Source organism: Perognathus longimembris, chromosome 17 (assembly GCF_023159225.1).
Source record: "Perognathus longimembris pacificus isolate PPM17 chromosome 17, ASM2315922v1, whole genome shotgun sequence".
NCBI lineage: Eukaryota > Metazoa > Chordata > Mammalia > Rodentia > Heteromyidae > Perognathus > Perognathus longimembris.
The window spans coordinates 25,811,139-25,827,409 of record NC_063177.1 but is presented as its reverse complement, the minus strand read 5'-3'; the positions used below and the strand labels follow the sequence as shown (position 1 = coordinate 25,827,409).

At 41.3% G+C, this 16,271-nt stretch overlaps 1 protein-coding gene across 2 annotated transcripts in view; it reads left to right on the top strand.

The window, feature by feature from the left end:
* The window catches only part of Usp32 (ubiquitin specific peptidase 32), a 160,899-nt gene that overhangs the window by 11,085 nt on the left and 133,543 nt on the right, over positions 1 to 16,271 (top strand). The window contains exon 1 of one of the 2 annotated variants that reach the window (XM_048367105.1): positions 7,745 to 7,868. The exons of the other annotated variant lie outside the window; for it this stretch is intronic. Within the exon in view, the coding sequence (XP_048223062.1) occupies positions 7,811 to 7,868 (58 nt within the window). The 5' untranslated portion in view covers positions 7,745 to 7,810. Of the gene's footprint in view, positions 1 to 7,744; positions 7,869 to 16,271 lie in introns of those variants that run through there. 2 annotated transcript variants of the gene reach the window in all.

Genomic DNA, 16,271 nt, shown 5'->3' with positions numbered 1-16,271 from the left:
CTCCTTGGTTGTGAGCAGGCCCTGACTCACTGTCACTTTGGAGTTGAGATGTCTTCTCCCCTCCCCCTTTAGTTCCTGGATTATAAATATTAGTTTTAAAAAAAGTATTTTTTACACACACAGGCTCCACAAAACAGGAAATAGCTCATAAAAAATAACCTAAAACAAAACCCTTTAACCTTGTCTGCACACTGCTATACTTGTTTGGTTGACTGTGTCTCTATTGCCTAGCATCTTCATAAACCTGTTTTTCCTATTGTCCTTTTTTTTTCCTTTTTTTTTTTTTTTTGGTCAGTTGTGGGGATTGAACTCAAGCCTGGGCACTGTCCTTGAGCTTTTTTGCTCAAGGCTAGCACTCTACCACTTTGAAGAGTCTCAGCTACACTTATTTTCTGGAGGTTAATTGGAGATAAGAGTCTCAAGGAATTTCTTGCCCTGGCTGGCTTCAAACTGTGATCCTCAATTCTCAGCCTCCTGAGTAGCTAGGATTAGAGGTGTGGTTCCTGGCACACTCCAGCTCATATGTGTGTGTGTGTGTGTGTGTGTGTGTGTGTGTGTGTGTGTGTGTGTGTGTTAGAGCTTGAACTCAGGGCTTTGGCGCCATCTCTGAGCTTTTTTTGCTCAAGGCTGGCACTCTGCCACTTGGATTACAGCTCCATTTCTGACTTCTTGGTAGTTATAGATAAGAGTCTCAGCTGGGAATATGGCATAGTGGCAAGAGTGCTTGCCTCGTACACATGAAGCCCTGGGTTCGATCCCCCAGCACCACATATACAGAAAATGGCCAGAAGTGGCGCTGTGGCTCAAGTGGCAGAGTGCTAGCCTTGAGCAAAAAAGAAGCCAGGGACTGTGCTCAGGCCCTGAGTCCAAGGCCCAGGATTGGCAAAAATAAATAAATTAAAAATAAAATAAAAAAGAGTCTCACAGACTTTCTTGCTCAGGCTGGCTTCCAAATGAGATCTTCAGACTCCAGAGTAGCTAGAATTACAGGTGGGAGCCACCAGTGCTTGGCTTCTATTGTCAGCTTGGTAAATTTTTTTTTTTCCATACTTGAACTCAGGCCCTGAGAATTGTCTCTGGCTTCTTTTTGCTCAGGCCTAGCACTCTACCACTTGAGCCTCAGCACCACTTCTGGCTTTTTCTATGTATGTGGTGCTGAGGAATCGAACCCAGGGCTTCATGTATACAAGGCGGGTACTTTACCACTAGGCCATATTCCCAGCCCCCCCTTTTTTTTAAAGCTTTTATTTATTTATTTGTTTGTTTCTTTGTTAATGTTGCAGGTCCTTGGGGCTTGGACTCAGTGGCTGAGTACTGTCCTTGAGCCTTTCCGTGTTAGCACTCTACCAAATGAGCTACAGCATCACTTTTGGCTTTTCTGTTTATGTAGTACTGAGGAATCAAACTCAGGGCTTCATGCATGCTAGGCAAGCACTCTACCACTGAGCAACATTCCCAGACCCTTGGTAAATTCTTTTGCCAGCATTCAACCTTGGCTTCAAATACTCTAGCACTTGAGTCATATCTTCAGTTCTGACTTTTACAGCTTTTATAGTTTTTATAGCTGCACACCTGTAATCCTAGTTATATAGGAGGCTGAGATCCGAGCATCTATGTTGGAAGCCAGGCCAAGCAGGAAAGTTGTGAAACTCTTATCTCCAGTTAACCACAAAAAAGCTGGAAGTAGAGCTGTGGCTCAAGTGGTAAAGTGCTGGCCATAATTGAGAAATTTCAGATAGAGTACCTGTTGTAGGGAGCAGAGCTGACTCCATCTTGATTAGGGAAACATGGTAGGAAATGGGGGGAGTAGATTAAGTCAACTTGACCCCAAAATTCTGCTTCTGTAAATGACTTGCTTGTTTGTTGCTTGCTCTGCCTCTTGCATCAACCTCCTACATCTGTGCCACGCTTGCTTGTTAATGTTGCTTGCTCTACCCCCTGCGTCAAGCTCGTACATCTGTGCTATGCTTTTACCTTTATAAGCTCCAATTTGAGGACTGCTTGGGGTCACGGTGGCACTCCCGAGTCTACACTGTGTCTCTGGCCGGTCAGTTCACCTTATGCTTCCCCAATCTTTTTGCTTGAGACTGTCTCTGAGTGGTGGACTCTTGGAGGGATGGGGAACCCCCTCCCTTGAAGCCTGTAACATTTCTTTCTTAAAAAATTTTATTTATTATTATTATTGTTATTTTTTGCCAGTCCTGGGGACTGAACTCTGGACCTGAGCACTGTCCCTGGCTTCTTTTTGCTCAGGGCTAGCACTCTACCATTTGAGCCACAGCACTACTTCCAGCTTTTTCCATATATGTGGTGCTGAGGAATTGAACCCACGTATACGAGGCAAGCACTCTACCACTAGGCCATATTCCCAGCCCCAGAAGCCCATAACATTTCTTACCCCATAACAGTACCCAGGCCCTGAGTTCAAGCCCCAACACTGCCATACATACTCAAAAAAAAAAAAAAAGTTCCAAAACAAAAATCTGGGAAAAGTATGATTAAGTTTAAATCTCTCTAGATGATGAAGAAATTAATGTCAAAGATAGGCAGTAGAGCTAATGTTTCTCAAATAGCATATTAGAAAGACTTTGACTTAATAAAGTTATTTATGACCTAAAAAACAAAGTAAAATATAGCTTATTATAGTCAAAGGTAGATTCTTTATTATGCTAAATGCTTTATTTGCTAACTAGAATGCATCTATCTATCTGTATATATTTTTTGCCTGTCCTGGGGGCTCTGTTCCTGAGCCCTCTGGGCTCAAGGCTAGCTCTCTACCACTTGAACCTTAGTGCTACTTCTGGCATTTTCTGCTTAGATGGTACTGAGGAATTGAACCTAGAGATCCAAGCATGCCCCTAATATATTCTTAAGTTTGGTGCTTGCATTTTTCTGGAAAAGACAAGTCTGAGTACAATCTAGCTGCCACATGACAGGGAATGAGATCAGAAGAGGGCTAAAAGAAAGCTATTTGATTTATCAAGGCCTAACAAAAATCAGCTGCTGGTGCCTCAGCTATAAAACCCATTCCTTACCCTCTGTAAACTATTCATTTGAAAGAGACACAAATATAATTCCAGTTGTGGCAGAGAAAGTAAAATAGGAATATAAATGGTAAAAATTTATTCAGAAGTTCAGTGGGCAGTATGATTATGGATTGTGTTAAAACAGAAAAAGAGAAACCTCTGCAGTAGATATAAACTTACATTGAATATTTACTTCTCTTCACTTCTTTTAGTTTTAGCATTTTGTGGTTCATAAGTTCTTAGGGAGATGGAGTCTATTGAAATTTTGCCAATTTTAGGCTTGTTTTAAAGAATAAACAAAAAGGAATAATGTCTTAAATTTCAGATTAGAGGAGAATGACTTATAGAAATGTCACAATGAAATATCCCTTTGCATAGGTAATAAAAATTGTTAAAAAAAGATGGTTTATAGTTTATATTTTGTACAATTTAAACTGAAAATGAGAGTTAGGGTGTAGCTTAAGTAGCAGAGCTTCCAGCTTTGAGAGAAAAAGCCAAGCAACTGTGAAAGGCCTTGAGTTTAAGCCCCAGTACTAGCACGCACAATACTATAAGATGAAATTCTACCTCTAAGAATTTTATCCACTGATACTTACATAGATTAAAGGAAAGGCTATTTATTTTTTGCTAAATAGTTCAGCTGGCCTTGAACTCACGTAACCCAGACTGGCCTCAACCTGATCCTCCTGTTTCACCCTCCAGCGTGCTGGGATCACAGTATTTCCAAGCCTGACTTTTGCAAGGCATTTATTAAAGATACTGTTTGTTTAGCATATTGTAATAGTGTAATATGTAAACACTTAAAACAACCTAATGTTCTTCAATAAGATGAATTATGCCTCAAATATGTGCAATTGACTTGTTATGTGTCAAAAAGAATTAAATATTCATGAAACAGTGTTAGACACAAATGAATGAAGTAGACTATGAAGAATGTTACAGGAAAGGAAATACAGCATTCATTTTACATAGGTGGAAGATATAATGGGTATAATAATGGAAAACTAGAAGGATACACCCTTACCTCTAGGGAGTCAGACTGGATAAGGCAGGAAGCGATTTTTATATTGTAGGCATTTATGTATCAATAGAAAAAATTTAAATGAGCATGTATCATTTGCATTAAAATACCTTAAAGAGCACATAAGATATAATACAAGTGACTGCATCTTTATATTGTGTCACTGTAAGGTAACAAATTCATAATATGGAAAAATCAGTTCTTCTATTGTATAGTCAACTTCATGGAGCATTGGTCCCCAGTTGCAGCAATCAGTCAGGTGCTATTTCCACCCTTCTTTATTTTATTGGTCTCCCTGTCCGTGGCTTAGTTAAGCTTCTTTGGCAAATATTAAATGACTCTCTTCTATTCTTATGTCATTTCTCTGAGAGTACAAACTGAAAACACTGTCATTTAGGTTGCCCAAGTGGAAGTAGAAATTACATACCAATCTGCCATGCTCTAAATCTTTGTATGGACAATCATTTCAGAAGCATGTAATTATAGTTAAAGTGACAGTTCCATAAGTACAACCTAATGCTTCAAGTAAGATGGCTGGCCAACTCTTTGACAGATTAAGTGAAACTGAACAAACTAAATGATTAATAGAATTCTCTTCAGCATGACAAGTAGACTTTAGATTTTCTTCATCATCAAACTTAAGTACTATATCAATGTTAAGTTATAGAGAGATGATTAACATATGATTGCCTGATGACATTTAGTACAAACCAAAAGACCATTTTTGGTCCCAGCTTAACACTTAACATTTTCCCTCACTGCCATCAATAATATGCTTAATTTAATTCAAAGGAAAAATAGTAATTCTTAGTTTGCTATCTCAATTCTCAATTTCATGAAAAACTCTGTGATGGAATAAAAAATATTCTAGCACTAGAGCAAGCCAAGTCACTGCTGAATCTTTACTACGTTAAAATTGAAAAATAATTTGTTAGTACTACTTTAAATCTTTTTTTTTCTTTCTTAAACTGGGGTTTGAACTCAAGGCCTTGGGCTTGCTAAGCCAGCACTAGCATCTGAGTCATGCTTCAAGCCCTACTCTAAATCTTACATTATAAAGTTTTTTATTCTTTCCTGAGTATTCTGTAGTAATTTATTATTTCATGAGATAAATTCCAACATTAGTCTCATTCTTCAAGTTGGGCAAGGGCCACAAAGAAAGAAACTAGTTTGCTTCTAATTGGGTTGCCACATATTCAGGCATATTATTTGTACAGGGCGATCATCCGTAGGTGTTGTTGAGGACAGTAATAATTACTGCTCTAAGTTAGAATTGAATACTTTTTTTTTTTGTCAGTTGTTGGGTTTGAACTCAGGGCCTGGGTGATGTCCTTGAGCTTTTTTGCTCAAGGCTAGCATTCTACCACTTTGGGCCACAGCTCCACTTCCCGTTTTTGAGTGGTTAATTGGAATCTCATGGGGACTTTTTTTTCATTTTTTATTGTCAAAGTGATGCACAGAGGGGTTATAGTTTCATATGTAAGGGAGTGAGTACATTTCTTATCCAATTTGTTATTTCCCCCCCTCTTATGGGGACTTTTCTCCAGGTGCTGGCTTGGAACCATGATCCTCAGACCTCAGCTTCCTGAGTAGCTAGGATTACAGGCTTGAATCATGGGTGCCCAGCTACAGTTGAACGCTTGAGAGGCTTTTTCCCCTCAGAACTGAGCTCTTTCTTCAGATCTACTTTCTCTTTATGATAATTTTAGAGTTCATACTGTGCAGGCTGAAGATGACTGAGCTGTTTTGTCTAATGACAGCTGGCTGTCTACAGCAAACTAATGACTTGGAAATTAAAGGCTTTGAAATACATTCTCAACCCCCTGATTCATGGCTTTTTGGTAATGCAAGTAATCTGAAGTCTAAAAATTAACTGCCTCACAGTGAACTGGAAAGGGCAGCACTGTGACTAATTCCACGCTGCTGATCTGGTCTGCCAGGAAAGGTGAGTAGAGAAACAATATTATCTTCTTTCTCTGTTGGCTTTAGGAACTATAATCTTTTCTGGCCCTACACGAGCTATTTGGCACCTTGAAACTAATCTAATCCAGATGACTATTTTTCAATGTTGTTTCCTTATGAGAAACTATGCTGTGACTTTCAACGTGAAAAATAAGTGAACAAAAGAAAATACAAAGAAATGAAAAAAATTCCTTTATAGGTAATATTTTATTTACTCAGTCATGACATTTATTTCACCACAATGCTGCTATAAACATAGGTCTACCTGTCTGCATCATTTTCCCTTTCTAAAAAAGTATTTTTTGGGGGGAGATCCTCAGAAGTGGAACTGCTGGATCATATCTGGAACGGTGTCCTAATACCAAAAAACGTGAGCCAGTCAAAAAAGGACACATCCAGTTCCATTCAGAGGTTGCCATGAGCCGTGTGAGGGGGAAATGAGTGCAGTGATACCGGTCAGTGATTTCTGCAAGCTGACCTAAGTTCTGGACAATAAAGGTAATGTCTGTCCAACGAAGTAAGTACTTAATGCCACCGAATTCACACTTAATGCTTAGTGCGGTAAATTCTGGTATGTTGTATTACTTTAAAGTGTGTGTGTCTTTGTGTGTGTACCGGTACTGGGGCTTAGGCTCAGGGCCTGTGCGTTGTTCATTGGCTTTTTCCACTCAAGGACTGGTGCACTACCACTTGAGCAACAGCTCCACTTCCGTTTCTTTCTTTCTTTCTTTTTTTTGGTGACAGTTTATTGGAGATAAAGAGTCTCACGGACTACCCTTGGCCAAGTTGGCTTCGAACTCGCGATCTCAACGTCCTAAGAAGCTACGATTACAGGTGTGTGCCAGCAGCCAGGTGTGGCCTCGGAACTGACACATTTGTGGTGGGCAACTCTTGGAGGACGATGACCTAGAGTGGAGGGGCCCGGGGCGGCTCCGCAGGCAGGGCAAGCCCGACTCGCTCCTGGCTCACCTCCCTACGGGATCTCCCTGCACGGAGCGCAATTCTCCCGTCACAGGAAAGCCATGAAATTCTTTCACAACTTCCTCCTGGTAAAAAAAAAATCGTAACACACGATTCCCCGCCTGCCTTGCCCGCACCTTCCTCCACGAACCACACTTTTCAGACCCCCGTTTCCTAACAGTCCACCGGCCCTGAAAGGTGGGTCCCAGCCGCCGCCCCTCCAACGGCTAGGGTTCGGGCATCACCCGCCCGGCTCCATAAGGAGAAAGTGGGCGGGACCGTCCTCGAGCGCCCCGGAAGTCACTACCTTCCTCGCTGGCGGAGGCTCGGGGGCGGGCTTCGAGGCTTAGGATTGGCGGGCAGGTGAGTGACGTGACGTGCGACGACGTGGCCCCGCCCCTGCGATCTCCCAAGCGCTGTTAGCGTGGGGCGGGGCGGCGTGTGGCCCCCGGGTGGCCATTACCCGGAACCATCCCCGGCCACGGGTCAGGTGACCCTCGGCGGGGCTCGTAGGAGTAGGGGGGGAGGTGAGGGGAGGGAAGAGGGCGTGAGGAAGGAAGGTGGGGTGGGAAGACAGAAGGGCGGAGTAGGAGAAGGGAGAGGGAGGGGTAAAGGGAGGGAAAGGGGGCGGGGCTGGAGCGTATCACGTGATCCGTGATCCGGCATGGAGGCGGTGGCGGTGGCCGGGAGGAGCCGCCGGGGCAGAAGCCGCACTTGTTAGTGTTGGGGGAGGAGGGGGCCGGGGACGCCGACACCGTCAGTCAGGGAAGCGGCGAAGGCTGCTGGGGGGGGGTGGGGGCGAGACCAGGCTCCGACCCCCGGCCGAGGGGATGTGGGGAGCATGGGCGCCAAGGAGTCACGGATCGGATTCCTCAGCTACGAGGAGGCTCTGAGGAGAGGTGAGGGGGAGGGGTCCGGGCGAGCTGCCGGGGAGGCCGGCGGCGGGCCGCCGGGGGGTGGGTGACCCGGCCGGGAGGGGAGGTCGAGGGCGTGGGGCGCCGGCGGCGGCATGGAAAGCAGGCCGCGGAGCTGGGGAGCATTCTGGTCGGGTGGGAAGCAGTGTTTGGGAATTGGGGACCGGATGGAAGGGGCGAAGCTCTCGCAGACTGGAGGGTGTCAGGCGCTGGCCGGGTAGCGCTCGAGCTCTCCGGTGGCGTTGTTGTGCTGGCCGTGTCCAGGGGAGTCTCTGGTCTCCACCTTTTCTGGGGATGCCTCTAGTCGTTCCTGCCCCCCGTCCTTCCCTGCCATTTTCTATCACTCCTTTATAAAACCCCCAACAACATCCTAAGCTCGTCCCTAACAGCCTTGGCTGTAAGGGATTGGGGAGGCGGCTGCAAAGCTCCCTCTCTTATTTTTTTTTTCTCTACCATTACCATTAGTCCCTTCCTATTGGAGAGCCTTTGCTTTTTCGGAGGGCCTTGTCCAGTCTCTTGAGGCTGAGACCATCCATCTCTTCCGCTTGCCCCTCACCCTGTTTGCGCTGACTTTGACAAGAATGACCTGAAATGAAGTTGTGTTCGAGGTGAGATGAGACTGGACAGCTGGTTTGGCCATAAGACCTTGTCTTGGGTTTCTTGTCCTCGACATTGAGCAGAGGCGTTTTACTGCACTTGATTCCCAGTTCTCACCCCCTCTCTTCCATAAAATGGCATTCAGACATCCACCGTTGTGATACTGTGTGATAGCTCCCTTTAGAGACTGGCCTTGCTGCCAGTTATGGCCCGCTGCTGCTATTGGCTCTAATGCACAGTGTGTTAACAGCCCCAACCCCCTACCACTTAGCTGAAACCGATGTCCATGCTTACCAGAGCGCACGCTAACTGGAAGTGTCTTTTGCGCACAGTTCATGGCTGGAATGTGACTTAATGTTTTCATGACCGGGATTTGAGTATGTGTCTGTCTATTTCTTTTAGACGTTTAATGGATTTTCTTGGTTAGAAGTGAAAAGCATTAAGCGGATTAGGTGCTCGGAATTATTGTTAACAGGTTTCTAAGTCCAAAAACCAGCCATGCTCCAGGTAGTTTTAGTAGCTAAGGATATAAAATGAAAACCAAACCAAAGGGCAGGCATTCAACATGATAATCTTAAGAGTGAATTCATGTTCATATAGAGAAAGAAGAGGAATAAGTCCAGCAGACCATTCATTACCTGAATAAGAGAGAATTTAGATGTTTTGGTTATGGGTTTACAAGAATAACAAAAATATGTCTTTTGTTGGGTTCCTCCCACCCCCTGAAGAACAGTATAATGATTGTCCTTAAGCACAATCTCACTTGAACTTTTTTTCCCTTGCTTCAATATGAAAAAATATTACAAATTCTTGATGTGTTTCCAGCCCTTCATAGGCTAGTCATTTCCGGGATGCTGTTGAGCCTGACAGGTCTGGCCTCAATTAGGCAATGGCTTACATGGCATGAAAGAGGCCATCAGTCAAACTGATTTACAGCTCAGGGTTCAGAAGTGTTTCTTAAGTGTGAGAGAGTGAGTACCAGTTATCTACATGGCATTAATAATTTCTAAAATTAGACTTTTATTCCAGTTCTAGCTTGCTTAATTTCATATCAAACTGTGATTGTACTTTTTAAATATAAATGGAGTCAAAGATGCATTTTAAACTGATCAGATGATTTCCATTTCATTTGTATCTTCCTGTTGAATTTTAAGACATGTTTGAAAAGGTAGAAAAATATTTGTTAATGCCTGAGTAAAGTTTGTTTGAGTGCAGTTATCAATTTTGCTGGAGAGGAAAAGTAAAACGAGAGGAGCAAGCTGATTAAAAAGTATTTTTTTAATGTAAACCAACGGCCTTTTTAAATAAAGTGTTTAACTCTTAAGCATGATACTGTATGCTTGAGTAAATGTCAAACTCCAATATAAAATTTCTTTAAGGCTGCAGAAAGTTCATAAAGCTTTTGCTGGAATTAAAAAAAAAATGCTCTGAGAACCTTTTGGGGGTACTTGAATGATCTAAATAAGTATGAATACCTGCATCAGTTAGTTTCATGTATTTGTATTGTAGGAAGTGAATGAAGAGGATTTGATAAACATACATTACTCTAATGTGTGTTTTATGAGTCACTGTACAAGTAAAACAAGCTTGATAAATCTACTGAATTATTTGTCCCTTGGCTTTAAAAGTATTGACCAATGTCCATTATATTACCCATAATTAGGTAGCATGAAAAAAAGTCAGATATACTACTACAAACAAACATGAAATTTCAGGCATTTTATCATACAAAGTTGGACCTTAGAAATGAAGTGTTATGTTCATGACAGATAACACTTACTGGGTCTGAGTGAAAGGGTATTTTAGTGACTCTTTTCAGAAGTTCTAGGAATTAGGATGACTGGGTTTTCATTTTATTTTGGCTAGACCCCATGTCAGTTGTATGTATCTTTAGACACTTTTTATAGAAATGTATTAATGGTAGCTTTTACTTTTGCCTTATGATTTGTCTTTCTTGAATATGTTGTGTAGATAGAAGCTAAGAGATTTGGCTCATTAATAGAAGCTAAGAGAAGATTTGACTCATTAAAGAATGCATGTGTTAACTGTGTACCAGTGGCTCACACCTGTAATCCCAACTACTCAGGAGGCTGAGATCTGAAGATTTCAGTTCAAAGCCAGCCCAGGCAGGAACTCAGTGAGACTCTTACCTCCAATTAATCACAGAAAAAGCCGGAAGTAGTGCTGTAGCTCAAGTGGTAGAATGCTAGCCTTGAGCAAAAGAAAAAGAACTCAGGGACAGTGCCCAGGGCCAGAGTTCAAGCCCCAGGACTAGGCTCCACCTCCACCCCCCCCAAAAAAAAAAAGCATATATCTTGTCTATATTGTAGATGGGAACTATACTTCTTGCACTTGATAGGTACCGAGAATTTTAGCAGCTATGTTCTCCTCTTTCTCTATTTCTTATCCTTATTGCATTAGTAGTTTGTATGTTCTTTAAAATTGTATTCTGCTAGGTGCCAGTGGCTCATTCCTGCAATCCTAGCTACTCAGGAGACTGGATCTGGAGATAAAGGTTTGAAGCTAGCCCATGCAGGACAGTCTGTGAGACTCTCTTGTTTTGTTTTGTTTTTTTTTTTGCCAGTCCTGGGGCTTGAACTCAGGGCCTGAGCACTGTCCCTGGCTTCTTTTTGCTGAAGGCTAGCACTCTACCACTTGAGCCACAGCACCCTTCTGGCCTTTTCTATATATGTAGTGCTGAGGAATCGAACCCAGGGCTTCACGTATGCAAGGCAAGCACTCTTGCCACTAGGCCATATTCCCAGCCCACTTATGGCTTTTTTCTGTATATGTAGTGCTGAGGAATTGAACCCAGGATTTCATGTATACAAGGCGAGTGCTTTACCACTAGGCTATATTCCCAGCCCAGTCTATGAGACTCTTATCTCCAGTTAACCACCAAAAAGCTGAAAGTGGAGTTGTGGCTTGAGTGGTAGAGCACTAGCTTTGAGAAGAAAAGCTCAAACTATGCCCATGCCCAGAGTTCAAGCGCACACACACACACACACACACACAGTATCATAAGTCTTTAGATCACAGAATTCAGAAAGCATTGAAAGAGTTATTGCAAGTCAACATTCATTTCAGGAGTCAAAGAAACCTTAAAAATTGTCTCTAGTTATTGATTATTCTTCCTTGATCCTTCTTTTTTTTTACTCTTTTGGGCACTAAAGAAGCCTTCTCTTTTTTCTTTTGATATAGAAGAATTGGCTAAATTAAAATGTTCTTGACTTTTCACACCTGTCATTCTTGCATTCTGGAGGCTGAGGCAGGGAGATCATCATTTCAAGGCCAGTCAGACCACACATGAAATTTAAAAAAAAAACAAAACGAAAAAAACAAAGTCAGGTGCCAGTGGCTCACAGTTATAATTCTGGCTACTCAATTGGCTCAGAACTTGAGGACTGAGATTCATAGGTAGCCTGGGAAAAAAAGCCCATGAGACTCACATCTCCAAAAATACTAACAGAAAGCTAAGATGGGTCAGAGGCATGCTTAAATGGTGGAGCACTAGCCAAACAAGCGTGAGGCCCTGAGTTCAAACTCTGGTGCAGGAACAACAAAGAAGACATCTGTCTTTTTCTTTCTTTTTGGCAGTATGGGGGTTTGCACTTGGCCTTATACTTGCTAAGCAGATACTCTTACCACTTAAGCCATTCTGCCAGCCTCTTTTGGTGTTGATTATTTTCAAGATACGGTTTTGAATATATGCCTGGGCCAGCCTGGACTGCAATCCTTCTATTTGTGTTTAATAGTGGTAATGAAAAGACAACAGTTTTTTTTTCTTCCCATAATATATCCAGAAAGCATGGTTTCTCTTTGTTTTTGTTGTTGTTGGTCATAGGGCTCGAACTCTGGGCCTGGGCACTGTCCTTGAGCTCTTCAGCTCAAGGCTATCACTCTACCACTTGAGCCACAGTGCCACTTCTGATTTTCTGGTGGTTAATTGGAGATAAGAGTCTCATGGACTTTACTGCCTGGGCTGGCTTTGAACCGTGAACCACTATCCTCAGATCTCAGCCTCTTGAGTAGCTAGGATTATAGGCCTGAGCCACCAGCACCCAACCGTGATTTCTTAGGGTTTATTTATGCTTTTGCTAGTCTTGAAAACTTTTGTACTCTGTCTAGCCTTGAACTAGTCCCCTTATCTCTGCCACCTAAGTATCTAAGATTGTAAATGTCACACTCAATCTTGACATTTAAATTATAGTGTAGAATATCCTGTGTGAATTTCTTCTAGTCCCCTCTCTATCAGTTTTGATGATCCAGCCTGCGGCCTTGGGTATGTTAGGTGAGCATGCTACCACTGAGCCCCATCCCCAGCCCTTAGTGTTTTGGTCTCCATGTGTAGCTTAGACCGCTCTAGAACTCATGTTATAACCCAGTCTGGACTTGGACGTTGATGCTCTTGCTCAGCCTTTCAAGTGCTGGGATTAAAGATGCTTACCTCCATGCTTGGGTTCATAATTTGGAATGTTTCTTTGCTCATTCATTGAGCAATTTAAAAAAATTAAACTGTGGTTATGAATTTGATACAGAGGAAACGGATAATCAAGACCCTCTAGGATCATATTCCTAGGTTCTTGATTTCCCTTGAATTACATGCCTCAAGGTGTATATAAGGCTATTCATAAAGAACAGGAATACAATATTAGAACTTTGATTTATAGGTTTTAACTTGTGTATGTAATAATGTACATAACGAATAGTAGCATATCACAAATTAACATGGCTTATTAAACATCACAGTGTTTTCAAGGAAAATGCCATAGAAAGTACAGAGTATATGTGGGTGTCTCTGATGGCCTGGAAGCGCCCTAGCACTGTCCTCATTCCATAGTATATGCTCAATTGTTGTGTCTTAAGGAGCTTAATTTCCTAGTTTCTCATAGGTGATTGTGTTTACTGGCAGAATAATTAAACATGTAGTAGTTGAAGCTTCCAGTACTATTTTCATTTTTCAGTCCACCTATCCTCAGATGATCTAAAACATAGACTCCCCAGCAAGATTTTTGTTCACCAGTTTTCTCATTGTTAACATTAATTTGTTTTATCATTCTTTAAATGAAAACTGAATTTCATAGTTCTTTTTGTAATATACTACTTATTCTCATTAAATCACTTTATTTTCTTAGCTTGAATTTGTTAGATAAATCAGTAAACTCTTTAGTATTACTGGAATACTTAACCTGATCATATTACTTGTAAATAAAGAAATGAGGCAGTTTTAAGTTAATTTAGTTATATGTAGCTACCTAAGCAAGAGTTGCAATTGTGCTGTTAAATCATAATCTAATTCATATATTTGGAGTGTCAGTGACAAATAGGAGATAAAAGCCCCGATGAATCCTGGATTTTGAGGGAGGAGTAGAATGAGGTGATGCCATTTGCTGGTCAGTGACCTCCCTGTTACCAAACTGGACAGCTGCTGTTTGTTTATTGTTGTTCATTGTCTGTCTTTGTGCTGGAATAGTGAAACTTTACAATGATTAGCACTCAGTGTTGTCCTTGCAATTCTGGGGACCGAACTCAGGGACTTGCAAGTAGCCTATCCCTGAACTTAATCCCTAGTGCTTGGTCTTTTGAAACAAGGTCTTCCTTTGTAACTTAGACTGGCCACTATTCCAGCACAATTGCTTAAGTCAAAAATCTAGAAACAGTCCTCAGTTCTTCCCTTTCACTGTCATACTTACTATCCCAGTATTTCCAGTTTGAATCTACCACTGAATCCTTTTAGTTTGGTGTCCAGTCTGTTAACATCTGCTTATCCTCCCTGTGTTTCATGTAGTCTGACATTCTCTTGCGTAAGACACTGTGCAATCAGTTCCTAGTTTCACATGGTAGCCATTTTACTCTTAAAATATAAATCAGATCTTATAATTCCTTTCTTTAAAGCCTATTATTACTTTAGAGGAAAAACTATGGTCCTATATAGTTCTTATGGTCCACAAGGCCCTGAATTGTTTGGTTTCTTCTTAAATCTCCAACTTCAGCCATAATTATTTTCCTCTTACATGTATTATTGTTGTTATTATTATTATTTTGGTTGTGGGGTTTGAACTGTGGGCCTGGGCGATGTCCCTGAGATCTTCAGCTCAAGGCTAGTGCTCTACCACTTGAGCCATAGCACCACTTCTGGTTCTCTGGTAGTTAATTAGAGATAAGGGTCTCCTAGCCATTCCTGCCTGGGCTTGTTTTGAACAGCAATCCTCAGAGCCTCCAGAGTAGCTCCTATTATAGGCATGAGCCACCGGCACCAGGCTTATATGCATTATCTACACTAGTTTTCTTCTGACTTGCTGTGTTTTGCATTTGCCACTTTCTTTTAGCTCAGAAAGATTATTTACAAGTTGGTGTTTTTTGTTGGTTTTTGTGCCATTTCTAGGGCTTGAATTATGGGCCCGGGCACTGTCCCCAACTTACTTTTTGCTTAATGCTAGCACTCTAACACTTGAATTACAGCACCAATTCTGGCTTATTCTGTGATTGATTGGAGGTAAAAGTCTCACCGACTTTCCTGCCTGGGCTGGCTTTGAATTGTTTCTCAGATCTCAGCTTCCTGAATATAATTACAGGGGTGAGCCACCAGAGCTCGGCTTTTACAAGTTTTTATATGTATAACTTTATTATCATGCTGATGTCCCACCTGTAATGTCTGAGGGAGGCCTTCCTTTAGCCTTCTAAAACGTCATATTCTGTCAGTATTACAGTTTTTTGGATAATTTGTAGCCTTTATCATAATATGTGATTATTATATCTTATGTATTTATAAGTATTATATTTTATATGTTTATGATTATTAATTATGATTTTTATGTGAGTTGAAGAACTTCCAGTGGCAGGTTAAATGCAGTGCATGGTCTGTTTTAAGTGCTCAGTACATATTGGTTGGCTAGATGATTGAATAAATATTAATGATAGAAATGTGGAGAATTTGCATGATGTTTGTAAGGTTGTGGGGAAAATGTTAGGTACAGGCAATGGTTGAATATACAAAGCAATGTATTCATACAAAAATTCTTTTCTTTCAAAAAGTTTCTCCTATAATGTTGAGCAAGACAAGCCTAGAACACAGAGAACAAAGGGGCATGGTCTCCTTGATGTATGACTGTTAGGATGGGGTGGGGGGAACATTAGAGACCAGGTCTGCGAAACAAAAAACTTCTTTTCAAATGGTATTTCCACAGGTTTGGGTCAGCGACCTTACATTATATATCTAAAACCAAACAACTACTAAACATAAAAGGTCTAGAATAGACCTACCAGTGGATCACAATAGCTCAACAGCTATGTATATATGATCATATAAGACGAGGAGAAGCAAAAACAGCTCCCAAGAGAAGGACACAGGAAGACTCTATTGTTGACGTTACATTTAAAGTTCTAAGTGAATTTCCTTTAGCGTACGCCATGTGGTTACTGTATATGATTTTGGTACACTGGGTATTATATATATGCCTACCTGATTTAGGGAAGGGAAAGAAAAATGAGGATGTAAGATATCACAATATATGTACTCACTGCCTTATTATGTAACTGTACCCCTTTTGCACAACACCTTGTCAACAACATTTAATTAATAAAAAAAGACTAGAAAAAATGTACCTCCTAAAAGTTTTAAATAATAGTTAAAAATTTAATAGTCTTAAATGTAAAATATAATTTTATTCATTATGCCTGCTTAGTTCAGATAATTAAAGTTGATATCTAATGTAAATTCCTGATACTTACTATGGGAGTATTTAGCTTATAAATACTTGGTTATACATCAAATTAATATTTTTGCTCATG